This window comes from Monodelphis domestica, chromosome 1, assembly GCF_027887165.1.
Source record: "Monodelphis domestica isolate mMonDom1 chromosome 1, mMonDom1.pri, whole genome shotgun sequence".
Taxonomy (NCBI): Eukaryota; Metazoa; Chordata; class Mammalia; order Didelphimorphia; family Didelphidae; genus Monodelphis; species Monodelphis domestica.
The window spans coordinates 502,733,785-502,760,945 of record NC_077227.1 but is presented as its reverse complement, the minus strand read 5'-3'; the positions used below and the strand labels follow the sequence as shown (position 1 = coordinate 502,760,945).

The 27,161-nt window shown below is 44.3% G+C and overlaps 1 protein-coding gene across 4 annotated transcripts in view; it reads left to right on the top strand.

The window, feature by feature from the left end:
- Nucleotides 1-2,340: 2,340 nt before the first annotated feature.
- BCAS4 (breast carcinoma amplified sequence 4) overlaps nucleotides 2,341-27,161 on the top strand; it is a 68,713-nt gene continuing 43,892 nt past the window's right edge. For 2 of the 4 annotated variants that reach the window (XM_007475735.2, XM_056812945.1), the window contains exons 1-2: nucleotides 2,341-2,789; nucleotides 26,982-27,053. In XM_007475735.2, the coding sequence (XP_007475797.1) occupies nucleotides 2,511-2,789; nucleotides 26,982-27,053 (351 nt within the window). In that variant the 5' untranslated portion in view covers nucleotides 2,341-2,510. The remainder of the gene's footprint in view (nucleotides 2,790-26,981; nucleotides 27,054-27,161) is intronic. The other 2 variants (XM_007475736.2, XM_016424571.2) reach the window with 2 other exon arrangements.

The following is a 27,161-nucleotide window of genomic DNA, read 5'->3' as shown; positions in this document are numbered from 1 at the left end:
CCCCGCTGGCTCCAGCCTCCCACTGCTCGGCATCGGGTCACCTTCCGGGCAGCGCTTGGGCACTAGAGGGAGCTAGTCTCTGATGCTCCTTCTCAATCAGTGCAGCTGGTTCAAACTGGTTCTGTCAGGGCGCGGTCAGTGCGGGCAGCTGCCTTCGCTCCAGGCCTGGGGGGGCCAGCTCCTGCTCCCCTGGCCTTTCTCTCCAAGCATGGGGGGCCCAGGGGTAGTGCCCTCCCCCACTTGCAGGGCAGAGGTGGCCAGGGGAAAGGGCATTGACTGGCACGGGCAGAGCCTGGCAACAGAGCCTCTGGGGCAGCTTTTGTTGTAGTTCCACTCTTTCCCCATCCCCCTGGTCCACCATGTTTACCAGGCTTGGAATCAAAGGATTTAGAACTCAAAGGGAACCCAGGGTGCAGGATACATATGTCCCTGCTGGAAAGGACCTTAGAACTTAGCACAAGGGAACAAGAAGGGCCCGCTGGATCTAAGACCTGGGAAGTCATGGATGTTGAATTACAGAATGTCATTGTTAGAAGGGATCCTCTCCAACTCATGCCCTTCATTTATACATCAGGAAACAGAAACCCAGGAGGGGAAAGGACTCATCCAAGATCACACAGCTTATGCTTCATGCCCATCTCCGGAAATGGTCCCAGGAAAAATGGAGAGTGGGTAGGGATGGGAAAAACAAGGAAGGGGGGGAATTCAGAAGGAGTCTTCCTCTCCAGTGTAGGTCCCCAGGCTTTCTAGAGAACACTCTGCTCTAGGAGGTAGTCTGGAGTAGTGGAAAGAACCCTGAGCTGGCAGTCAGGAGACCTAGATTCTTCTTCCCTTGGCTCTGTACAACCCTGCATGACTTTGGCCAAGTCACATCCTTTCTGTGTACCGTCCAGCAAATGATGAGATTAGACTGTGCCTCACAGTAACTGTCTAGTGCTGCCATTCTATCTTCTAAGGTTCCTTCTAACTGACATTCTAGGCTCTCTCAGGTCAGTAAGGGAGTGATGCAAACCTAGGAGGAAGCTCATCTTTCTCACAGATCCCAGCCTAGGTGGAGTCCCATTCCTGGGCAGCTTTCTACCTTAGAAAAACAGAGAGAAGAGCCCTGCGGGGCACCACAGAAGGAAGCCCGTAGGAAAAACGTCCGTGTGGCTCCTGCTGACAATGATCAGTGGCCCGTGGGTTAATTTGTTTCCAATTGAGCCAGTTTTCCGGTTCTGCTGAAGCTCCTGCTACCTTGTGACTAGGGCCTCAGGGTCACCTTTTGGAAGGGTTTCTGGGAGTTGGAATGCTGCTAGCTGGCTGTGGGTTGTGGGTTTGGGGTGGCTCTAGAAGGCAGAGTAGAGAGTTGGGAGCTTCACTCCCCGGGGGCAGAGGGGCGAAAGCTTTCTCTGACTTGCCTCCTTATCCCCCCAACAGAGAGTAGAGAGGACAAAGTTCTAGTTCAGCTCATCAGCTAACGAGATCATTTCTATTCTCTGGACCTCAGTTCCCTTATCTGTAAAGTAAGGGTATTGGGACAGAATCAGTAAGTTGCAATGGAAAGATTCCTGGAAGGAGCATTCGATGAACTGGACTAAGACACTAAAAAGCTCTGAGTTCACGGGCACGCCACTAATTCCTCAGTTTCCTTACCTGCAAAGTGAGGGGATTGGTCTAGATGGCTCTAAGGCCCCAGATCCCTATCAAATCCATCACTTTATAACGTTGATTCCTTCTAATCGACAATCTGTGATTCGACTTCCATATGTGGGAGATCTGGGATTTCATCTCTGATAAGGAATAAAGGTCGGTGAAAGAATGGGGGAGGGAGGAGAGAATCCCTGTTATTGGGATAGAATTCCGAATTAAGAAAAATAAAGAAGGTTCTCACCTCCTCCCCTCTAAAAAAAAAAAACAAAACAAAACCAACAGCAGTTTCACCTAGAAATTCAGTCAGAGGAAGAAGCTCCAGGGAAGCCCCAAGGGAAAACAAAAGAGAGTGCAAGTTCTTGGGTCTGGGGACAGAAGCCCAGAAGTTAACTGCTTGGGGCTGGAGAAGCAGAGGGGAAAAGCCCTAAAGGGGAGGGATTAGATTCTGGCAGGGAAAGTTGCCAGGGCTCCCCTTTCTGCAGCCAGGGTCCCCCGAGGCCCCGCCCCACCTCACCCAGCCAAGCCCAGGCTGCTAAGCCGTCCTCGTCTCCAGTTGCATGGAAGAGTGGAGGGGAGGAACCTTAGGCGGCGGGGAGGAGGAGGGAGCAGAGGCTCCGAGGGGACCCAGGCGGGAGAGCGGTTGGAGATGGAGCCGTGGGGCTGCAGTACCGGCCGCGCGCCGCTGGGTGGCAGGCCTGCCGCGGCTCTGGACTGTGCTTGGCCGTGGCGGCGGCAGCAGCAGCAGCAGCCAGCAGCAGCAGCAGCGGTGACAGCGGCAGCGGCAGCAGCGGCCGCCCGGCCCCAGCACTGGCTCCCCGGGGGTTCAGGCGGCCGGAGCTGCGTTGGCCGGCGGCGGCGCTCCACTGCCCCGATTTTGCATGCACCTGCCCCGCCTCTGCCAGGAAGAGCCGGGGGTGGCGGGGGCGTGGGGTGCGGTCGGGAGGAGCCGGCGCCCGGGAGCCTTTGAAATGAACGTGCCGGAGCCTCGTCCTGCAGCCGCTGCCGCTGCCGCCGCTGCCTTCATGATGCTGTTGGTGGACGGGGATGGGGAAGGGGTCGGGGTCGGGGACAGGTCGCTGCCGGAGTCACAGCCCGAAGCGCTACACAGTGGGGCGCAGGAACTCGCCCTCTTCCTTACCCCCGAGCCCGGGGCCGAGGTAGGACCCCGCAGGGGCAGCTCGGGCCTCTAAGGGTTAAGCCGCCTTGGGAAAGTGAGGACCCCCTAGGGGAGTGGGGAGGGGGCGGAGGAGAAAGTGAGGGAGGGATTCGGGAGTCCCTTTGACGCAGTCAAACTTTTACAGCGACTGCTTGCTCTAGCCCCATAGGGTCTTCTGGCCTCCCCACCCATGGAAAGTGAACGTTTCTCTCCAGTTTCCTCCTCCGTGAAAGGAGCGGGGCGAACTGCAGGAGTTCTCAGGTACCTTCCAGCTGTGACAGGACCTGTTCTTTGTCTCTGCCAGTTCTGGCATTCTGTGTCCTAAGGCCCCTTCGGAGGTTTTAGCCAGTGATACTGCGCCCAGCGTGCAGGGCCCTAACTAGCAGGTGCCATCCTCTAGCAGGAAGGATCTAGGATGAATATTCAGGTAGGAGAATCTTGTTTGATCCCCACAGGGATGCTGCTGCTGCTTCTCTTAGTGCCCCGGGGACTACTAACCTAGATCCGCCCAGGGATTCCCTGAGGCATTTCCTGTTATCCAGGAATCGTCCCTGGAAGGGATTCCGAGGAATCTGGACCCGAGCATTCATTCCAAGGTGGTTCAGTTCAACTTTGCTCTACAAGGCTTCTCTACCTCCCCCTCGTCACTCTTTAGAGACCAGGTGGTTTGGGCATTGAGGTCCCTCACAAAACTGAAATAAAGAGCCCGACGTTCTGGGAAAAAGAAACCCAGGCCTTTCCCTCAAGGAGCTTACATTCCAGGGAGTTAAGACAACAAATAGAAAGGAAGGAAGCAGATGCTTGACCTTTTTTTCCAGTAGACAAATAGACTTAAAGGACTCCAAAAGGTCACTGAGTCAACTGCCCTCCAGTTAAGTCTTTTTATCGCCTAAAGGGGAGCGCGTTATTTTGCCTGCTGGATCCTTTGCTTTGGAGTCATGAATCCTCAAATCTCATAGTTGGATAGGACCCTAGAGGTCAGGTCAGTCAGAGCCTTCCTAAAGCAGAAATCCCTTCAAGCAAAACCAGCTTCAGTTTGAACACACCAGTGACAGAAAGCTCACTGTCTTATGAGCCTGCTCATCCTGTGTTGGATAGCTCTGATTGTTGGGAATTCTTGCAGTTGAGCTGAGCTGGAATACCCTGCAATTTTTGCCAATTTGTCCTTGGAACAAGCCAAGGTCCTTTTCTTCATGACAGTCCTTTAAACAGTTGAGACAGGGATCATGTCCTTACTAACCTTCTGCAGGCAAAAATGAGGAAGCATGGTTTAGGGGAGAGAGCCCTGGACTTAAAAGTCAGAAGTCCTGGATTTGAATCCTGATTCTGCTACTTATTGGCTGTTTGTCCTTGGTGGAATCACTTACAGTTTCTGGGAATCAATGAAAGAGTTGAACTAGAAGATCTCAGAGGTCCCTTTCATCTCCAGAATACCTTGACTGTTTTTGACGGTGGTTTCAAGATGACCTCTTATCAGTATGGCATTCCTCTTTCTTGTCACTACAAAAGAAATATGATTTTAAAAAACTGTCTGCTGGACAACCATGCATCCCAGCTTGTGGCAGTGTCAGGAAAAAAAAAAAAGATGCTCAGGTCTCTAGACTTCATTTGGAGTTTCTCTGAGAAGGAAACTGTCTGTGCCCAACATTCCACATTCTTGAATTTTTGTTTTGTTTCATACTTTCTTCATTCCCATCTTCTCTCTTCAAAAAAAAAAAGGGTATGTCATTGTGCCCAGCAGCTTAATTTTTTTCCCCTGTTAGGGATGACCTTCGAGAGATGTGTGTATTAAATTAATTTCCTCATTTGGATTCTCCTTTGCTTGCACGAGAGATAGGATCTTCAGCATTGGTAAGGGACCAAATGTAAAAAGAGTTGAAGTACTTCTTTATTATTACTGTGCAGTGACAGACTCATTTAAAAGCCCTTGGTGCAATTTATTTGCAAAAAGAAATAGAAATAGTTAAGAGATAGAATGTACAGGGACTTAGGGAGGCACTCATTGCTTCTCTCTTGAAATTGGCTCATTAGTAGAGCTCAATCATTATAACAGAGTAGGCAAGACTTAATGAAACAAAAGATAGCATCAGGAAGGGTCAATGGATCACAGACTATCCTATATGGAAGGGACCTGCTGAACTATCTAATCCAGTTCTCTAATTTGGCAGATGAGAACACTGGGATCCAAAGAAGGGATGTGACTTGTCCAAGGTCACACAGCTAGTTAGTTAATGATAGAATCAAGGAACAAGAATCAAGTTTTTTTTTTAATCCCTTAAAAATAATTTTAGAAACATAATTAGGACCCTGACCATGTTGAACGATCCTGGGATGTAGAGCTGGAAGGTACCTTAGTATTGTGTAGTTCAATACCCTCATTTGACAGAAGCCTGGAGAAGGGAAAGTGATTGTTTACAGTCAAATATTTAGTTGCTATCAAAATGGAGACCAGAAGCCTATCTTCTCCCTTTTAAGCATCTATATCAAGTGCAGCAGTGTTGCCCTTCGAAAATAAAAGTCCAGTGGGGACCAGGCTTGGCTAGAAGATCCTGTCCTTTGACCTTGTTAATTTGGCAGAGCCTCTCCAGAGTGATTTTTGACCTTTACATGGTGAGATGGAAAAGAGCACTGTACTTAAAGTCAGAAGACCAATGTTTAAATCCCTGCTGAGTCATTCACTAGCTCTGTGATCTTAGGAAAATTATTTTATCTCTCTGAGCCTCAGTTTCCCTTTGATTACTCTAGTTCTGTTCTCTTCCCTTGGAAGAACAAATAACATTTCTGACCTAGGAGGCAGTGTGGTGAAACAGGAGACAATATTTGGTCTCTGGGCGGAGGTGGAGTGGGGGAGTGTAAGGGGGGGAGGGTGTGTGTGTGTGTAAGGGGGGAAGTTGCTCTTGAGTCCCAGCGTTGATCCTTAGAAACTCGTAATAAAATGAAAACAATATACTTGCACTGCTGGTCTCACAAGGTCCTAGGGAGCCAAATTTTGTTAAGATTTGTAAACCTCTGAGATGCTGTGTTAATGTCCATTATTGTTATTCCAGCAGGCCATTGAAATCTTGGTTTCCCAGGAAGGGGGGCAGGTGGTAGGCTGGGGAAGGAGGCTGCTGGTGAAGGGACATTATTCTGAAGCTCTGTTCTGGTTGGCCAGGGGGCATATCCTGTAGCCTGTTTGGTCGGGGGTTTCCTGTCACTGGTTTTTTTTTAGTTCCAACTTCCTCCTTTAGGGGGAAAGTTCATAGTTCATCTCTAGAAGAAGCCTCCAGGTGTCAGATTCACAAACTGTCAAAAATTTAGGGGATCTTTAAAAAAAGGAATTTAGGGGATCTTAAGGGATAATTTAGCCTAAAGAGTCTTCATCTTGGGTCCATGGATGGGTTTCAAGGGGTCAGTGAACTTGGTTGGGAAAAAATACATCTTTATTTTAATATAATGTGTAATGCTTTGCAATCTTAAATTTTTTTTCTGCATTTAAAAACATTATTCAGAAAATGTTCCTAGGCTTCACCTAGTCAATCAATAAACACTAAGTGCTTCCTCTGTGCTAGCCACTGTGTATCAGACTTCCAGAAGGATCCATAAGACAAAAATGTTTAAGAAAGTGTGAGGGAATCTAACTGCCTTGTTTGATAGCTGAAGAAACAGACCTATGAGAGGGAGTGATTTGATTTAATGGTTACAAACAAGAATTTGAACCCAAGCCTTTTGACTGTAGATCCAGTGTTCTCCCTTTACTGTTATAGTGTCTTTCCTGTTCCCAGCATTGCTTTCCAAAAAAATCTAGAAAATAAATTTTTGGAGGGAGATACATTTTTCCCGTAGTGAGAGAAGAAAGCGTCTTAAACTCCTGAGTACAAATGGGTCCGATGCTGACCAGGGCAGTTTCCTCTACCCCACTTTCCCCAGAGTAGCTGGACAGAGACATCTTCCACTCCATTTCTTGTGATCTGGGATGTGATTATTATAGATTCAAAGAAGGTTAAAGCTTAGGAAATGGGACTTATGCTTTCAGAACTGGAAGGGAACCAGCATCCTGGATATGTGCAGATATATAGCCAGAGATCTTTGCCTAGAGTCCTGTAGTGATGGGGAAATCGCTACTTCATAAAGTAGTTCATTCTCACATGGAAAACGCAGTGGAATTTCTCCTTGGCTATGGGAGGAGAGTGGGAGGAGAGGAGGGGGGAAAACATGAATCATGGAACCATGAAAAAATATTCTATATCAATTATTTAAATAAATAAACCTAAAAAAAATTCATTCTACTTGACAGCTAATTATTGGGTTTTGTTCCCCACTTGATGTCAGTCTGTATCTGCCTGCTTCTAACTTCTGCTCATTGATAACCATCACAGAACCTGACAACTGGAAAGGATCTTAGAGGTCATCTCTTCTAATCTGTGCAGGAATCCCGTCTACAACCTTCCCCAACAAGAACTTATCCCAAGGTTCTCCCCAGACAGCCATTTCACTTTTGGGTAGGACAGCCTTGCTTGCCTCTCTGCAGCGTCTCCCATTCTTCTTTTTATCTTCTAGAGCTGCCTGGAACCCACTGCATCCCTTCCCCACAGGACAGCCCTTCACTTTTCATGTCTCTCCTGGCTTCTTTTTCCAGCTCCTTTTAGTGATCTTCATAGACTCTGGTCTCCAAGCCTTTCTCTCTCCACATCATCTTCTCCCTTCTCTGTCATTCTCTGCCTAAATACAACGTCTACATCTGGGTACAGTATTCCAGATGGGGTTGGACCAGAACAGACTGCTGTAAGACTATCACCTCCAGCTTTCTGGTCCTCTTTTAATGCAGACTAAGGACACACTGAGGCTTGGTTGGTTGTTTTTTGGTTGTCATATCACACGTTGATATTGAACGTATGGCCTAAAACCTTGAGATTGTTTTCCTAGGAGAGATGTACAGCCATTCCTCTTCCATCTTATACTTGTAAAGTTCATTTTTTTTTGGTAACCCTAGCATGATAGTATGGAAAGACAATAAGATTTGGAGTCTGAGGACCTGGGTTCAAATCCCATCTCTTCTATTTATTTTGGATAAGTCACTCTATTTCTTTGTGCCTTGATTTCCTCCTCCATAAAATAAGGGGTTAGATGAGATGGCTTTAGAACATTCTGGTCTTAAGTTCTGTAAAACTCTCACCCAAGGACCTGCTTCCTGTCAAACTGATTTTTCTCTCTCTTTTAAAATGTAAATTTAGGGAGTAGATCAGTGGATTGAGAGCCAGGCCTAGAAATGGGAGGTCCTGGATTAAAATCTGGCCTCAGACACTTCCTAGCTGAGTGACCCTGGGCAAGTCACGTGACCCCCATTGCCTAGCCCTTACCTCTCTTTTGCTTGGGAACCAATACATAGAATTCTATGGCGGAAAGTAAGGTTTTAAAATCTTGTAAATTTAATGATTGTTTTTGATGAACAAAAAGCTACGATCTCATGCTTCTGATCCTATAACATACTCATCTCTACTAAATGCCATCATAGTTTTCAGCCCGTTATTCTAGACGGTAGAGATCTTTTTGGATCCCATCAGACTCCTGCAGAGTTTCCGTGCTCCCTCCCAGCTTTGTCTCATCCCCAGCGTTGATAAACGTGACACGGATCTTTTGATCCCGAGGCATTCCCAATGGAATGCCACCAGGCAGGCGCGCATGGTCGGGGGGGCTCCGAAGACAAGTCCCTTCTAGCGGATCTTCCGGCCCTGCAGACTCTTCTAGGGTTTGCCTCTAAAAGACGGAGCGGAGGCGGGATGGCAGAGGAGACGTCGTGGCGTCTAGGAGAGACGCGCTGGATGGAGGTTGGGGCCTCACGGTGGAGGCCCGGCGCGGCTCCTTCCGGGCGGGGGCTTCGCAGCCGTCCTTTCCCCTTTCCTCATCTGTACAAGAAAAGGCTTTCTTTATCTTCTCGACGGAGCCTTTCCAGTCTGAGTCCTGTGACCCGAATCACATGCCGGAAGGACACGTCCTCCCCTCCTCCCCTCTCGGGCCCTTTCCCTGTTTGTGCCCCCTTGCCGGAGCCGCGACTCCTGGGATGGGGCTGCCGTGTGGCTGGGAGCGGCCAGGCTGTTCCTTGGGCCTCTCACCGGGCACCGATAGGCCGGGAGGTGGGGGAGGAGTCTGGGGCCGCGGCTAGAGATGCGGTGGGAGGCCCCGCTCTGGTGGAATGGAAACAGCCCTGACCTTGGGCTCCAAGACCCAGCCAGCTTCCTCCGGGCCTACCCGGCTCGGCCCAGGGCCCTGCTTGCTGGTTTGGGGGCTCGGGACAGACCAACTATTCTCCTTCCCGAACCTCAGTGGATCCTCCGAGATCATCATACTTTTACTCCCCCGGTCACAGGCTTGTTGGGAGGAAAAGTCTTTTGTAGACGTTAAAGCGCTCCTGAAAGGGGAGCTGCAGCTTGTTGGGACCAGAGCTCCCTGGGCCTGCCGGAGAGCTAGCCCTAGGCCAAACAGGCCCTCCAACTTCTGGTCTATAACTCTAATAATATATGTTTTTTGATGAACACAAATCCATTTTCCCTCCCTCCTCCGTCTCCTGCTCTCCCCCATTGGAAAAGAAAAGAAAATCCTGATCATCAACATGTATAGTGGATTAAAACCAAAGTGTGTATGTATTTGGATATTACTTGGACAGTACTAATATAACTTGTTTTTATCCACTATACGTGTTTATTATCAGGATTTTATTTGTTAAGAGGATAGATGTATTTAATTCAAGAATATAGATAGTTGGGGGGCAGCTGGGTGGCTCAGTGGATTGAGAGCCAGACCTAGAGATGGGAGGTCCTAGGTTCAAATCTGGCCTCAGACACTTCCCAGCTATGTGACCCTGGGCAAGTCACTTGACCCCCATTGCCTAGCCCTTACCACTCTTCTGCCTTGGAGCCAATACACAGTATTGACTCCAAGATGGAAGGTAAGGGTTAAAAAAAAAGAATATAGATAGATGTCCTTGTAATAAACATATATATACATACATATACCCCTGAAATCACACGTCTACTTACAATTCCTAGATCTGGAGGTTTTATCTATGTGTATATCTGTGTGAATGGACACGTAGCTATTGACAGAATACATATGTGTATCATAAACATACACTGCACGTGCGCATTAACATCTACACCCATGCACTGTGTCTGTGGGACACACACACACACACACACACACACGCACACACACACGCACACACACACGCGTCTCCCTCTGCACCCTGAGTCCAGCTCCAGTCTGTGGAGGCGGGCAGCGTAGTCACCGTTAGGGCCCTGCAGTTGTGGTGGCTCATCGTGCCGACTGGACTTCTCAAGGCTTTCAAAGTGGTTCCAAATTGATTCTCCAGAGCAGAAGGTGAACAGCCTGTGAGGATGTGTGATGCAGAACAGGGGAAGGCCTCCGAGGGAAATCGAGCCATTAACTACGGAAATCCTCCCAGGGACTCCGCCGGCCCTTTTCCTGAGTCTGGTCTCAGTTTCTCCAGGAAAGCCGAGGAAGGCGGGTGGGCTTCAGAGAGGGGAGTTGGTGCTAGAGTTGTTGCCATAATAATAACTCATTTTCTTAGCACTTTAAGGGAGAGGCAAGCAGGACAGGGATCAAGAAGGCCTTCTGCAAGGTTAACTCGACTTACCTGAATTGTTCTCAGCCTTTAGGTTTACAGAAAGAAAACAGGGAGGGCTTCCGAGGATTGGTAAAAACTATAGTGAATGGAAATATTTGAGGAAAGACTTTTAGTTCTCATCTCAGTTTGATGTTCATGCTTGGGAGAGCCATTTGATTTTGCCTCTGACACGTATTAGCCATGGAGAGTGAATAAGGCCTTTCACCTTTTGGAGCCCCAGTTGCCTAGTCTTTAAAATGGGAATGAATAAACCTTGTCTTACCTACATCGCAGATTTTTTTAAATGAGGAAAGTGCTTTGAAAAACCTTAAAGCTGGGGCAAGTCAATAGTAGAGTAGATAGAATGCTAGTCCAGGAGTTGGGAGGACCTGGATTCAAATATAGCCTCAGATACTCTCTAACTGTATGACCCTGGACAAGTCATTTAACTCTAGTTGCCAAATCCTTGCCACTCTTCTGTTTTCAAATTTCACTAAGACAGAAGGTTCTTGAAAAAAAGAAACCCAACAGAAAAACCTTAAAGCATTATATAAATGTGAGTTATTCATAATCATAATCATAATGTTCATCAGGGCTTTATTTTTTTTAATCTTGAAGACATCTAGCAAATTTTAATACATCAGTATACAACTCTTGGGTTCAAAATCCATAAGTAACTGGATATAGGAGAGTGGCTAGACCACAGTTTGAGGCCCTATAGGAATCAACGCTATAATATGGAAGCAAGAAACACCAGTTTGATTGTTGAGTGCACCATGAAAGTCATAGTATCTGGGAACAAGAAGGTGATCGCCCATTGGACAGACCACATCTGGTGTATCAGGTTCTTGCCGTTACAAGAGAGTGCTAACCGCTCTATGGTCATGGCCAGTGTGGCTGAGTGGAGAGAAAATTGGACTCAAAGACAGAATTCTAGTCCTATCAATGACAACTATTAGCTGGATGATGCTGGGCAACCCCAGAGTTGCAGAGAAGGGGCCAGTCTGCATCGGCAGAGGGAGCTTCCTGTGCTGGACATCTCTGCACCAATAAAAGTCTGGCTCTAGGCTCACTGCCTGTCCCTACCTGGTAACCACATTTGAAATGACCTTGATAATCTGAGAACATCCAGAGGAGAGTGACCAAGATGCTGAAAGGTCTGCAAGTTTGAAAGAAATGCTGATATTTAGTCTGGAAAGAAGACGTGACATCCACCATCTCCAAGTCCCCAAAGGATTGTAATGTAGAAGAAGCATTAGATTTGGACTGCTTGGCCATCAAGATTGTGGCTCAATATAAGGAAAAACGTCCTAATAATAGAGCAGAAAGGAATGCTTTGGGTGGTTGTGGAAGCTCCCTGCCTCCCCTCCCCTTCCAACCTCTTTATTTTTTTTTAATTTTTATTATTATTTTAAAAATAAAAACCTTTACCTTTGTCTTAGAATCAGTACTATATGTTGGTTCCAACACAGAAGAGTGGTAAGAGCTAGGTATAAGATTAAAAATTAATATCCAGTAACTCCAAGTATTATATTTAATAATATTTTATATTAATTTAATAATTATTAATTAAACTATTATTAATTAATAGTTTGTTAATATTATTATTAATAGATACTTGAAGTTGAGGAAAGTAAAAACCATGAGTAAAGAGGAGTTTCTCCCAGACTGTGTTTGGGGGAGAAGAGAGAGAGAGGGCAGTTTTATCTACAAAACCCAAGTACACAACGTGAGGACAAAAGTAGGATTCTAGGAAATGAAGTCCAGGAGTACAAAATTCTAGTTACATAGGCAATGGGGGTTAAGTGACTTGCCCAAGGTCACATAGCTAGGAAGGTCCTGAGGCCAGATTTGAACCCAGGACCACCCATCTCTAGGCCTGGCTCTCAATTCATTGAGCTACTCAACTGTCTCCCCTCTGGTCTCTTTAAGCAAGAGCCAGATGACCATGTCATATATTTTGAAGAGGTTTAGGTAAGGGTTGGGGTAAATAGAACCTGAATTTCTTCTAATTTCAAGAGTCTCTATGAAATGCTTGTTAGCACAAAGGGAAGAGAAAAGAGCCGAAGCCTAAGGACTATGTTTATAGGAATATCTAGAATTAAAGAGTAGGAAGGAGGAAAATGAGTTAACAAAGGAAACCAAAGGAGTTGTCACAGAGGTAGGGGAGGGCCAGGATAGCATTCTGAATTACAGAAACCAGATTGCTATGGATTATGGAGAATCTGGGTGCTGAAGAGATGGAGGAGGCAGAGCAATGGTGGAAAAAAGCCAAAAAGGCATCGTTGGAGAGGTCTTAGGATGATAGCCATGCTCATTAGCTGCTGCTGGGACTCTAAATTGGTTCGGCTGTTCTTGCAAATGGTTTGAAATTAAGTAAGGAAAGCCACTCAATTGTTTGTACCTTTGGCCCAGAGATTCTGCTACCAGGCTATACCCCAACATTATTGACAGCAGGAAAAGCCTGTATGTACAAAAATGTTTACAGCAGCATTATTTGTGATAACAACAACCTGGAAGTAAAGTGTGGGCCTGACAGTCAGGCAATGGCTGAACACACGAGAGTAATGGAATATGACTTGGCTGTAAGGAATGATGACTATGAAGAATTTATAGAAACATGAGAAGACTTATGAATCACTGTAAAGAAAATAGACAAAAGAGGACTATGCACAATGACTTCAGCAGTGCAAATAAAGAAAATATTAAGTGGCAACAGAACTCTGGCCAAACACAATAGTTAATATTAGTATTATACTGTTAAACTTAAAGGATATTTCCTTCTTTTCTGTTAGCAATGAAAAATCAATATTTTTTTCAGGGAATGTGCTTTTTGTAGAGCTCATTTGGATATTTGTTAGGAAGTGGCTATTCTATTAAGACAAAATATATCCTTTTAAATGTATTTTTAAAAGAAATGGGGGGAGGGATGCAGCTAGGTGGTTCATTGGATTCAGAGTCAGGTCTAGAGATGGGAGGTAGTAGGTTTAAATCTGTCCTCAGATACTTCCCAGGGGTTTGACTCTGGGCAAGTCACTTAACTCCATTGCCCAGCCCTTACCACTTTTCTGCTTTAGAACCAATATACAGTTTTGATTCTAAGACAGAAGGTAAAAAGAAAGAAAGAAGGAAAGAGAGAGAGAGAGAGAGAGAGAAGGGAGGAAAGGAAGGAAGAGAGAGAGAGGGAGGGAGGGAGGAAGGAAGGAAAGAAGGAAGGAAGGAAGGAAGGAAGGAAGGAAGGAAGGAAGGAAGGAAGGAAGGAAGGAAGGAAGGAAGGAAGGAAGGAAGAAAGGAAGAAAGGAAGAAAGGAAGAAAGGAAGGAGAGAAAGGAGAGAGAGAGGAGGGAGGAAAGGAAGGAAGAGAGAGGGAGGGAAGGAGGAAGGAAGGAAAGAAGGAAGGAAGGAAGGAAGGAAGGAAGGAAGGAAGGAAGGAAGAAAAAGGAAGGAAGAAAGAAATAAAGGAAGGAAGGGAGGAAAGAAGGAAGAAAGAAAGCAAGAAAGGGAGGAAGGAAGAAAGAAAGAAAGAAAAGAGAAAGAAAGAAAGAGAAAGAAAGGAAGGAAGGAAGGAAGGAAGAAAAAGAAAGAAAGAGGCAGCAGGTAAAAAAAAAACTCATCTTGGGAAATCTGATAGTGAAAGGAAGGGGGAAATAACTATAATTGGAGGAAGCAGTTTGAAGAGTAATCTAAGGGTTGGTTTTTTCTCCCTAAGAGAATAGTGCACATGTTGCCAAAAGTATTGGGCCATCAGGAATAAGAAAGTCATTTAAAGGGACCCCATTTCCTGGGCTTCCAAGTTATTCCTGGATTGTATCTTTGGAATTTTGAAGACCTAAAATTTTAAGGGTTTTCAGAGCTCATCAAGCCCATTCTTCCGCCTCTATGTATGTATGTATCCTTTTCCCCCTTAATCATCCCAAGCAGATGAATGTTTGCTTTACTCTTCAAGATCTTGGAAAGGCATCCATCTATAGGTCTTTCTAACAGCTTGTTCTATGACCTCTCTGCCCTGAGCCCTGCCTACCCCAAAGTCTAGGGTGTCTGATGCTATTTGTAGGAGATGGTTTTTATTGACCTAGGTGACCGATCCTGCCTCCATTTGTGACATCTGAGAGAACAACCTTCTGCCTAGGTCAGCCCTGGTCAGGCCGGCAACTTTGACAGAAGAGTTTGGTTGGAAAAGTGATGTCTAAACCATATTTGTAATATCATAATATAAGTAATAGTTATGCTATTTAAAGAGCCCATTTCATAGAGTACTTCATAGAAACACAATTCAATCCATCGCCAAGTATTTATTAGATACTTTCTAGGTGCCAGACACTGTGTTAAGAACTGTAGATACAAATAAAAGATGAAGGGGCCTAGCTCTTAAAATGCTTATATTCTGCTCAGAGGATACAACACGATCACAGATAAATAAATACTGGATATTTCCAAAAGAAATATTCAGAGATGGGGCAGGAGGAGACACAGGCAGTTAAGAGGGTAAGGAAGGACCTCCTTATTTTATTAAACCCTTCCTTTCGGTCTTGGAATCAATACTGTGTATTGGCTCCAAGGCAGAAGAGTGGTAAGGGCTAGGCAATGGGGGGTGGGGAGGCAATTGACTTGCCCAGGGTCACACAGCTGGGAAGTGTCTGAGGCCAGATTTGAACCCAGGAACTCCCATCTCTAGGCCTGGCTCTCCATCCACTGAGCCACCCAGCTGCCCCCAGACCCTGAGTTTTGAAACCTCTCAAGGCTCCGCAATCCCTTGACGCCAACCCACCCCCCAAAGCAGAGTCTTGGGGGGTCAGGGCTCCAGGCCTCACCAACTACTCTGAAGACGGGGTTTTGAGAAAGCCAAACATCTGTTCTTCCCCCATAGGGACCACACATCTTAAAGTGAAATCTAAAGCCTCTGCTTCTTCAGTGAGGCCCCACAGGCCACGTAGAGCAGCTTTCCCCTGGACGCATACTACGCCGCAGCAAGCTTTTAAGTTCTCTCATGAGTCGTGGAGGGATACACTCTACAAATCTTTCGCTGGTTTAGTTATGTTGAGGGAATACGCTGTAGCTTTCTTACCATGCTGGCTCCCCTATCCTGGGGTTTGTCATGCCGCCTGTAAGTAGCAGACCCATTCGACTGACTCCTGAACTCTCTATTCTAATCACTCCCACTGTGCCTAGGACCATGCCAACCATTTGCCCTCTCAATTTATGATCCCTACCTCCCAGGGTCTTCCTTCCTCCTTCAGCTGCAGAGGGACGTGAGCACACGTTAGACATCATCGTCTCTTGGGAGCCGTACGACCTCTCTCGGATCCAGAACTTTCAAATTCTACGTACATAACTCATTTCCTTAAAAAAAATCTGATTCAATTTGACAAATATTTGTTAAATATTTTCTCTGTGCCAGGCACTGTCATAGGGAGAGGGAATCTAGAGATCGGCAGATTTCTCTTAACATTTCGGTTCTTAAGGACCTTGCATTTTACTCTTGAAGACCTACCCTTATAAACAAACAGCACGGTGGAGTGGATAGAAAGGGAATAGAAAGCTGGCCTTGCACCAGGAAGGCTTGAGTTCTAGTGCCATTTCTGACACATATTGGCTCTGATGGTGGCAAGTCACTTAACCTCATGGGCCAACTGCCATCCACTAAATTTTCTAGTGTAATCTGAACCAGATAAAAATGTAACAGGGAGGGGTAGCTGGGTGGCTCAGTGGATGGAGAGCCAGAGACAGGAGGTCCTGGGTTCAAATTTGACCTCAGACACTTCCCAGCTGTGTGACCCTGAGCAAGTCACTTGACTCCCCTTGCCTAGCCCTTACCACTCTTCTGCCTTGGAGCCAATACACAGTCTTGATTCTAAGATGGAAGGTAAAAGCTTTTTTAAAAAATGTAATTGGGAATTGTTTTACCTGCAGAAGTTCATTTCTATTTGAGTTTGATACCACCACTTCAGGCAACTCTTTTAGAATTTAAGTTGCAGAGAGTGCTGCTGACCTGCTTTGATTGAGGGCGTTTCCTTGTTTGAGAGTTTCCTGAATGAGTGAAATCACAGGTCCCTTCCCTACCCTAGTCCGGGCCTTCATCTTCCCGTTACCCGACTTCTGGCCTCCACTCGTCCCTCCTCCTCTGGTTTATCTCTCCCTCTCTAGCTTTTCTTGCTTCATACCCAGCCCCAATTCAGGGGTTTGCCACTAGAGACAGTTTTTACCTTCTCCTTTACCTTCAGGTGCTTGTGACCTAGGAACTGTCCTCTGTAAATCTCCCCACCTAGCCTCTCTGCTCCTATTGAAGGCCAGTTAAGCATCATTGGAGAAAATTACTAACTCAAGGCATGGCACTGGGCTGCTAGGCAGCACCCTGGATAGAGGGCCAGACCTGGACTCCCAATTGCCTAGACCTTGCGGCTTAGAATTGATACTAAGGAAGAAGGTAAGAGTGAAAAAAAGCAAAACCAAAACCAAACAATTCATGGTATTGAAACCGTGCTGGTACTCAAGTCTTCCTTCTTTAGCTTTTGTCACCTACCGCATATCCTTAAGGATGACGAATCCAAACCCCTCTTCTTCTCATGACTCCTCTAAGGTCCCTGGCAGTGGAAAATATAGGATTCTATGAACCCTGCTTTCACCGCACCCCCAACCGAAGCAAATGATGTGGCTTTCACTGAGAAGAGTAAGATTGAGCTTCCTCACATTCCTTCTTGCATCCCTTCTTTTTGCTTCTTCTTCTCTCCAGTCAAAAGGAAGGCTGCTCCCCTTACTAATCACTTATCTAATTCCTCTAGCAGTGACCTTGATCCCATTCTCCCTGGCCTCTTTGAGACCTTGCTCCACCCTCTCTCCTGCATTTTTAGGCCATCATAGCTTACTGGCTCCTTCTAACCTTGCCTGCTAACATATTCAGAAGTGCCTGGTCCTACCAAAGCTTTCCCTGGTTGCATGGACCCATAGCTTCCTCCACGTACCCAATTGTTGCTAAACTCCAAGGAGCTGTCTACAACTAATGTGTACACTTTCTCTTTATCCATACTGTCCACACCATGGTGTGACATGGAAATCACTTTAAAAGACTGATATATATTAATTTAAGGTCGCCAAGGAATTCAGCTATGTAATTCCTAAATGAAAACTCAAGTCAGCAGTCAACCTTTTATGGAGTTTTTAATTACAAACAGGAGGAAGAAAGGTAGAGAGAGAGAGAGAGAGAGAGAGAGAGAGAGAGAGAGAGAGAGAGAGAGAGAGAGAGAGAGAGAGTGAGAGAGAAAGGGGAGAGAAGGGAATAGGGCTTAAATACCCCTTCTGTTTAGGCTGGGCCAAAAGGCCCAAGCCCTTAGATAGCTGAGGCAAAGAAAAGAGATCAGTCCCTATCACTCACGTGACCAAAATGGAGAAACAGTCTCAGGGGCCTCCACCTCCAGCCTTCTTCAGAGCAAGTCCTCCTTCAGACCTCCTTCAGAGCAAAACCTCCCACCTTCTCCTCAGACCCCGCTATCTTTAAGGAAACCATCTAAGTCCCCTCCCCTCAGTTCTCACATCTACCAATCACTGTCGATGTCTCCCCTGTGCCAATGGTGGCTCTAGCTTAACCCAGGACCGCCCAGAGGTCTGTTTCCTTTGCACATGTCTGTTGAAGGTCATATTCTCAAATAATTAAATCTTGATCTTTGCTGCAGTCCTTCCTAAATTCTGTTACTCTGAGTAGGGTGGAGATTGTAAGTTCTAAGACCTGGTTCTGTCATTCCAAGTATCTCTATTGTATCAATTCTACAATCATGACTCAAAGAAATTCCTGTTTTATGCTTAAGCATAGGTCAAAGCCCTTTCCATTGTTTAGCAAAAGGTTTCTGTCCTAAAGTAGTCTTAAGTAGGGAGGAGAAGGATCCTCCCATGTCAAGGAGTTTCACATTCCAATAGAGTTCTTACATTCCAATAGAGTTCTGACTATCAGTAGGAAATTTTTCAAGTATGAAATTTCCCAATGGGGAAATTTCCAACAATGGCAAATGGCTCTTCAATCCCTCGGCCCCACTGTTACTCTTTAGAGAAGTTGCTTTCTCTAAGGTAGTCACTGACCCTTAATTGCTTCATTTAATTCTTCTTTTTTCAGTCCTCATCCTTTTTTGACCTCTTCAGTTTTTGACATTATTGACCAGAGAGATATTCTCTCTTTTCTTGGGTTCAAGAGACTGTGCTAGCTTGGTTGTTCCCCTGGTTCACTAATTGCTCTTTCTCTGTTTCCTTCACAAACTCTTTTTCTTCTTTCCTTCTCCTTAATGTGAATGTTCTTCAAGCCCTCTCCTAAGTCCTCTTACTTTTTCTCTCTAACTTCTCTTCCTTGGCTCTCTCATTCATTCCTAGAGATTCAACTACCACCTCTATCTAGCTAACTCCCAGATTTCTATTTCTTTTGTTTTTAAACCCTTACCTTCCATCTTGGAGTAGATACTGTGCATTGGCTCCAAGGCAGAAGAGAGGTAAGGGCTAGGCAATTGGGGTCAAGTGACTTGCCCAGGGTCACACAGCTGGGAAGTGTCTGAGGTCGGATTTGAACTAGGACCTCCAGTCTCTAGGCCTGGCTCTCCATCCATTGAGCCACCCAGCTGCCCCCCCCCCCTTTATGTTTCTAATTCTCACCTTTCTACTGAGCTCCAGATCTATATCATCAACTATCTCTGGGACACTGTCACACTTGGTTATTCCACTGATGCCCCAGACCCAACATGAGCCAAACCAATTTCATTCATGACTTTGCTCTTTCTGCTTGTGTCAATCATTCACTTGTACTCCCATTTCCCCAATTTTAGGGTCATAATAGCCATTTAGAAAGTGCATCTTAAAAGTCTGCAAAGTATATATTTTGTATACATATATAAAATCTTTGGTATTTCCTAGCAGCCCTTGATCTCTTTTATAGGTGAGGCAGCCAAGGCTCAGAGATTAAATAACTTGCCTATGGTTAGACAGCTAATGTGTTTGAAATGGAATTTGAACCCAGGTCTTTCTGAGTCAAAGTCTAGCACCCTATATACTACAGGACTTCTTCTGGAGACAATTTTTGACTTTCCTGTTTCTCTTCTCTGACATCGACCCACTTCCTGGATCCTAATGACTCCATCCTCTGAGTAGCTTTTCACCGGTGCCTTACTCTTTATTCCCCCGCCAGCAGTTCAGATCCCCAGTACCACCTGTCTGGACAATCACAATAGCTCCTTTCCAGGCCTTCCCATCTCTACTCCGTGCCTTACCCCAACTCTACCTTTAATCCCACTCATAGTGCTGCCAGAAGAGGCTTTTTTCTACATTGACAATTGACATTGACAATTCTGTTTAAAAACATCCTCAGTGGCTCCTTGTTGCCTCTTAAATAAAGTTCAACTTCTTCTGACCAGCATTCAAGGGTCTTGACTACCTGGAATCTCCATACATTTTCCATTTCATATCCTGTTGCTTCCCTCCATACACTACATTCCAGCAAAACTAGATCATTCTTTGTACCCTGGATGTGCATTGCAGTCACTTGTTTTAGTACTTTTGTTGGAATGCCTTTCCTCCTCATCTTTACCCGTTGGGTTCCCACTCATCTTTTCAAGTCTAGCTCAAATGCCAATTACTCCAGGAAGCCTTCCCTGATTTTTCTTTTTGATAAAGCCTTTCCTCTCAGCTTTAATGTCCTACTTCTAAAACAAAACAAAACTTCTTAACACTCATATAATATGAAAAATACTCTGATAACTCTATTGATCTGGTTGTCCCAACAATGCAAATTGCAAACAATTCCTGTTTGCTTATCTTGTGTAATTCTTGTTTGTGTCTGCCAGTAAGTATGCTACAAGGCATCCACTGTCCTGGGGCCTTCCTTCCTTTCTCCTGACTTTGACACCAGTGAAGCACTGAGGCCATCTGCCTTTTCTTTTTTGATTTTGTCATGTGTTCAATACATCCTTTTTTGTTCCTGTCTTTCTCTAATTCTTCAGAATGCCCCATATGTCGCAAATTGATCACACCCAGCAATGCACCCCTCCATTACCTTCTGTCTGATGCTTATTTTTTAATTCCTTGAAGACTGTAGAAGTCCATGAATCGCTGCCATTCAGTGCCAATATAATATTCAATTGTAGGTATCTGGGTTCGGGGTCTCATTCTGTCATACAATATAAGATCCTTGAATGCAAGAACACTGTCTTATCTTAGAAAGGTAATGTGTTCTAGTGAAAAGAATGCTAGATTTGGAATCAAAGGACATAAATTGGGGGCAGCTGGGTAGCTCAGTGGATGGAGAGCCAGGCCTAGAGGCTGGAGATCCTGGGTTTAAATCTGGCCTCAGACACTTCCCAGCTGTGTGACCCTGGGCAAGTCACTTAACCCCCATTGCCTAGCCCTTACTGCTCTTCTGCCTTGATTCCAAGACAGAAGGTAAGGGTTTATTTAAAAAAAAAAAGACATAAATTCTGAATCTAGTTTGGCCACTCTGGATGTGTGGGCTTAACTAAATTAGCTAAAACCTCTCTGCACTTCAATATTGTCATCCGAAGGAGGGGTTTAGATTACGTGATCTTTAAAATGACCTCTCATCCCAGGATCTACTCTTTATCTCTTCCTACAGCTAGGACAGTGTTCTACAATCAGTCAGTACATATTTATGAAGTGCCTACTATGTGCTTGGCACCTTTGTAGTGCCAGGTCTATAAGTGCCGATAATAAACAATCAGCTAAGCGGCACAGTGGATAATTAATGAGGCACAAATTCAGTTATGACTGTAGGCGAGTCACTTAGCCCTGACTGCCTCCCTTCCTCATCCATAAAATGCGCTGGAGAAGGAAATGGTAAACCACCCTAATATCTTTGTCAGATGTGAAAATCAGACACTTTCCATGAATTTACATGTTAATAGGAGAGAGGAGTACATATGAATATGTATGCATATAGCTTAAATATGAAGCGAATAAAGACAAAGTTATACAAAGTAGCTAAATACAAGGTAGTTTTGGAGGGAGGACTTAGCAGTTGGGGGCGTTGGGGAGGCACAAGCTGGCACCTTCATCTTAAAAGAAGAGCGGGAGGTAAGGAGGAAAAATTCTTACTGGAGGGCAAAAGAGGTGGGAAATGGAACGTCAGGTTTGAGGAAGGGAGAGAAAGCCAGTTTATCTAGATTGTGGTGAGGGAGGGCACGTGAGGAATGGCCCAGGACGCTGGAAAGATGGGTGGGCCCAGGCTGTACAGGGCTGTAGCAGCCAAACAGAGGAGTTTCTTTTTTATTTGCTCCTAGAGGCAATAGGAAACCGCTGGAGTTGATTGAATGGGGGGCTCTCCTGGTAAGATCTGTGCTTTAGTAAAATTACTTTGGTCCTGGTACACAGGGCGGCCTGGGCAGTGCGAGAGACTCAAGGCTGGGCATCCAGTTAGACGCTGTTGTAATAAACTAGGGGAGAGGGAGGTGACCCGGCACATTTGTGAGTGGAGTGATGGGGTCAGTGGTGAGAGAGGTTGTAAAAGTAAAAGTGGCAAGACTTGGTAACTAATTGGCTATATGCGGTGAGGAAGAGTGAGGAGCTGAAGATAAACTGGGACTATGAATCTGAGACTCTGGGAAGGTGGTCATACTTTGGACTCTGCTGATGACCACACTAGTGATATGTACGAGGCTCTGGGCTTGGCTGCGAGGATATTAACATGACAGACAAGAGCCAAAAGCTTGGAGTTGGAAGGGATCTCGGAAGTCATCTCATTTGATCTATTTCTGGGCAGGAATCTCTTCTGCAATATCTTGACAAGAGGTCATTGAAAACCTCCAATGCTGAGGGAATGGAGGACATGCTGGGGATGGCAAGAAGAGGATGTTAAGGAGGATAACCCGTAGGGGGTAATAGTTACAAGGAAAACCAACTTCTTGATCCTGAAAGGGGAATTAGAAAGAAGAAAAACACGGGACTAGAACCCAAGACAAGTACCAACCAATTGAGGGATAACTGAACAAATGGTGGTATATGAATATGTCAACATGGAATCTGGAAACCCCAAACTTATAGCCTAGTAAGATCTGATGAACCCCAAGTTTTACAACTAGCTTGTAAGCTGGAGACCCCAAAGCTTGTATTTGTTCTTATGAGAATCCACCCTGAAGGGAATCTCAGGCTAGCATTTCAGACTGAATAATGGACCCTAAGGTAAAGACAATCCACTTGAGGTGGAGGCTGGACTCTTCTTGTGTCCCACTGTATCGCACCCTCCTTCTGAGGATCGAACTCGGGACCATCAGTTTACAAGACTGTGGTGCTCCCTACTGAGCTAAAGAGTCACTTGGCTTGAACTTAGCCCCCATTATTCAGTCTGAAACTGCTAGCCTGAGATTCCCTTCAAGGTGGGTTCTCACAGGAACAGGGAACACAAACAAGCTTTTGGGGTCTCCAACCTACTAAGCTAGTCCTAAAACTTGGGGTTCATCAGATCTTACGAGGTTACAAGTTTGGGGTTTCTATATTCCATGTTGATAAATGTAATGGAATATTATTGTGCTGTAACAAATGACAAGAGAAAAGACTTCAGAGATTTTGTTGGGTAGTATGAATCAATGCAGAATGAAGTGAATTGAACTAGGATATACAATAATAACAATATTTAAAAAATTTTAATTGACTTGGGAACTCTGATCAATACGATGATTTCTCTAGAAGACCTTTGAAGAAACATTTTACCCTTTTCCTGACAAGTGATGGACTCATGAGGAAAGTGGCATACATTTCTGGACACAGCCACTGTATGGATTAATTTTGTTTGTGTTTGTTATATTTTTTATATATTTTTAATCAACTGTGAGAGGTTAGCAATAGTGATGCCAAAAAAAAGGGGGGCTATTGAAACAGAAAAGACAGAAAGAATTTCAGAAGGAAGCATAGAGTAGCAGGATAGTTTTGAAAGTAATGTACGAATTTTATTATATATGTATTTGTACTTAAATATTTAAAAGCAAGTGATATGAAGTGAAAAGTCACAGTTTTATATGTAATGGTACTTTTGTTTTCTGTGTATATTTAAATGTTCCTTTTTGATATTTAAGCTTAGAATTTAAAAAAAAAGAAAAAAGAAAACCTCTAATGTTTTCTCCTAAGAAGCTTCTGGTCTCTTTGGCTATGTTGTTCACCACCAGTGACATCCTTGTAAAGTAGAAGTTCCTAGAAATTGCCCTTTCTGTTTTACAGATGGGAAAACTAAAGAACAAAGATGGTTGGTAACTTGTTCAAGGCTATGGAATCATTCATGAGAAGAGGGAGGACTAGAACAAAGCTCCTCTGGACTCTAGAGCCAGTTGCCCTGTCTTTAAAGTGCTGGAGTACATCAAATTTCCTGCTGTGCTCAGCGTGAAAGGCTGGGATCTTACCCCTGAAGAGAAGGAGAAATGTGAAAGATAACTCGAAATCCATTATTCACAAATAGAAAGAAAAAGGCCCATTTTGCATCTCATGGGAGGCAGACTCAGAGAATGTCAATGCAGGAAAGAACTTTAAAAATCATCGAGTATATTCCAACTCCTTTATTTTATAGATGAAGAAACAGAAGGCTTGAACAGCCATGACAGACCGTGTTGTTACCATAGAAAGAGCACTGAATTGAGATAGAAGACAAATTTTAACATTTGACTTTACTATTTATTAGCTGCCCTGTAGATTTCTAGTGTCAATTGAGAGTATGAGCTATTTCCTTAAACTATTTTGAACTACATGTTTATATTTTGCATTTACTACTCTGTGTATACATTCTATCTTCCCAGTAGAATATAATCTCTTGGAAGGCAGGCTATTTCATTTTTTGTTATTGTATGCTCAGAACTTAGTGCCTCACACAAAGTAAGTTCTTACTAAATGTTGAAATGAATCGATCCTCTCTAAACCTCAGTTTTCTCATCTGTAAGATGGGGATAATAATCTTTATTTATGAAGGCATTGGTTCAGGAGTCAGAGGATTCATATTTTACCTCTGACATGAAATCTTGCTCTCTGTGTGATCGAGGACAAGTCATTTAACCTCCCTGGGCCTCAGTTTCTTCATGTGCAAAATGAGGAGAATGGAACCAGAAGCTACCTGAGATGAGATCCCTTCTAGTTCTATATCTATGATCTTAAGATCTTAATCCCCATTAGGAGTGTAGGTAGGCTTTGCTGAGATAATGGCTACAAATAAAGGCTATTATTAAAGATTATTGTAAATAAAGGTTATTGTTTTTAAAGTTAAACACTGGATCATCCAAGGTGAGTAAGAGTTTATACTTGTAGGTGAGTCAAGAACACAGAAGTCATCCATTTTCCCTGACTGGGTTGAAGATAGGCAGGCTGGCCAAAAATATGTGTGGTCTGGACAGTGTAGCCATCTCATCTGTGAGGCTTGTATTAGAGACTATTTCAGAGAAAAATTAATTACCTTGTTTGGCTTAGCTTGTCTGTACGATTATTTGCTCTGATGAAAGGAAGCAATGGCTTAGGCCAGAAGGGTCAAATTCCAATGGAAATGGGAATCACTAAACCATCCATAAGGATCTCTGTGAGTCACACATTTAAAAAAAAAAGGAATATTATCTGTTTTATTTCATTATTAAATATTTCCCAATTATATAAAAAAAAAAACACTCATACCTTCCATCTTAGAATCATTCCTGTGTATTGGTACCAAGGCAGCAGAGTGGTAAGGGCTAGGCAATGGGGGTCAAGTGACTTGCCCAGGGTCACACAGCTGGGAAGCATCTGAGGCCAGATTCCATTATATTTTTATATGGTTTTTATATGGTTTAATATATATTTATATTACATATAAATATATAATGTAAATTATATATTCTATCTTCCCAGTAGAATATAATCTCTTGGAAGGCAGGCTATTTCATTTTTTGTTATTGTATCCTCAGAACTTATTATATAAATTATATAAATATATAAATATATATGTATAATATATATATAAATATATATAAATTATATATTTATATAATTTTTATATGGTTCCTCCACACTAAACATGCTGTAGGCAATGTGTTTGTTTTGACAGCTCTCTTGTAGACATTCCAAAAGTCATTTCCTTCTGTGTGATTTTTGACTGTTTAGTATGATTTTCTTTCTCTTTTGGGGAAGTGGATATAATTTATTCATATTAATAAGCTCATAAATGGAGCTCCATTTATGAGCTTATTAATCTGAATTGGCAGATGTGGAAACTGAGGCTTCCCATTGCCAATTCTGTCTAACTGGCTTTCCCAAAGCAGCAATGCAGCTCCTCTTAAGTGGCTTTGAGCATGAACAAGCTCCGGCAGACAATGTTCAGCAATGCTTCCCATCCTCCTCCTCGGCGAAGCCTTTCCATCTCACCTGGCTGCCCAGCCCCTCCTTCGGCTGCTCCCCTCATAGCTAGAGTCTGACAAGTCAGCTCTTCTCTGTGGCAGTAGTGTTTTTTGTGTTTGTTTTGTTTTATTGGGGGCGAGGGAGTGTTTCCTGCACTTTTTCCATTTCCTCAGGAACCACCAATATGGCTCACAGTTTTGGTCTCCGCCATTTACCCACAGAAATAACTCCAGCTGTGACAGAGCTTTCAGAGTTTTACATTCACTTTGTACTATTTATACTCCAGCCCCAAAGCTGTTTCTGAGTAGAGTGTTATTCTGTCTTCTTCTTTCTTTATACCGCCACCCCTCTGTTTGAAGGTACCCAGCCATAAGAAATGGGGGATCAATGGATGGGAAAAGTAGAAACTTCCCACAGGTTAGAGGCCGGGCCAGGACAGCCAGGAAAAACTCCACCCGTGACCCACACAGAAACCCTCGTGTTTCCTAGTCCCTGCGTCCTAGAGTGCTATGAGAGAGCAAGAGGAGACAGGAGTCCCAGCTCTGCAGCTGATTGGCAACATGGCCTCCTCAGGCAAATTACTTTCCCCTTCAGGCCCTTGGTCCAATAAAGGGGTTCCTCCACATGCTCTCTAAGATTCGTTTCAGCTCTGCCACTTACCAAGTGTGTGGTCTTGGGTAAATTGTTCCCCCTCTCTAAGCCTCAGTTTCTTTATCTGAAAAGAGGGACAATAATATTTACATTATCAACGACTCAGTGAGTCGTTGTGAGGAAAGTGATTTATTAGCCTTAAAGTTTCTCAAAAAAAATACAATTAGAGATATAATTATTGTCATCTGTCATGATTATTTTTGATAGGAATTAGCCCAGCAGTGGTTCATGATCCAGTCTTTTTATTTTTTCCTGCCTCTAGATCTGTCTTATCATTTGGTCATAGAAAAACAAAAGGGTTCCTAGAAAGATCACAGAATTTAGAACTGGAAAAACTTTTAGAGCCTCAAAATATCCAACTGGGAGGGAATTTTAGAGGTATCCCATCTAAACTCATCACTTCACAAAGGAGGGAACCAAAGGCTACCCAAGTCACCCCAAATTAAGCAAAACTGGGGATTTGAACTCAGGACCTTTGATTCAAAATTCTGTGTTCTCTCCTTGACCAGCCTATCTTTATATCTCTTTCCTTAAAAAAAAAAAAGTGTTGTTTTTTTTATTATTTTTTTGTCTTCTTTCTGCCCAGAAAAATTAATCTACTGGACTCTTCTTTCCCTTCCAGGTGAAGGAAGTGGAAGCCACCATTGAAGATATGCTTCTCAGGCTGGAAGAGTTCTGTGGCTTGACTGACATGGTGGGTATTTCTCTGCCTGAAGGGCTCAGCTTAGGCCCAGGCCAGAAAACTCCTTCCGGGAGCTTTCTAAGGAGGCCATGTTGCCAGTGATTTAGCAACCAGACGAGT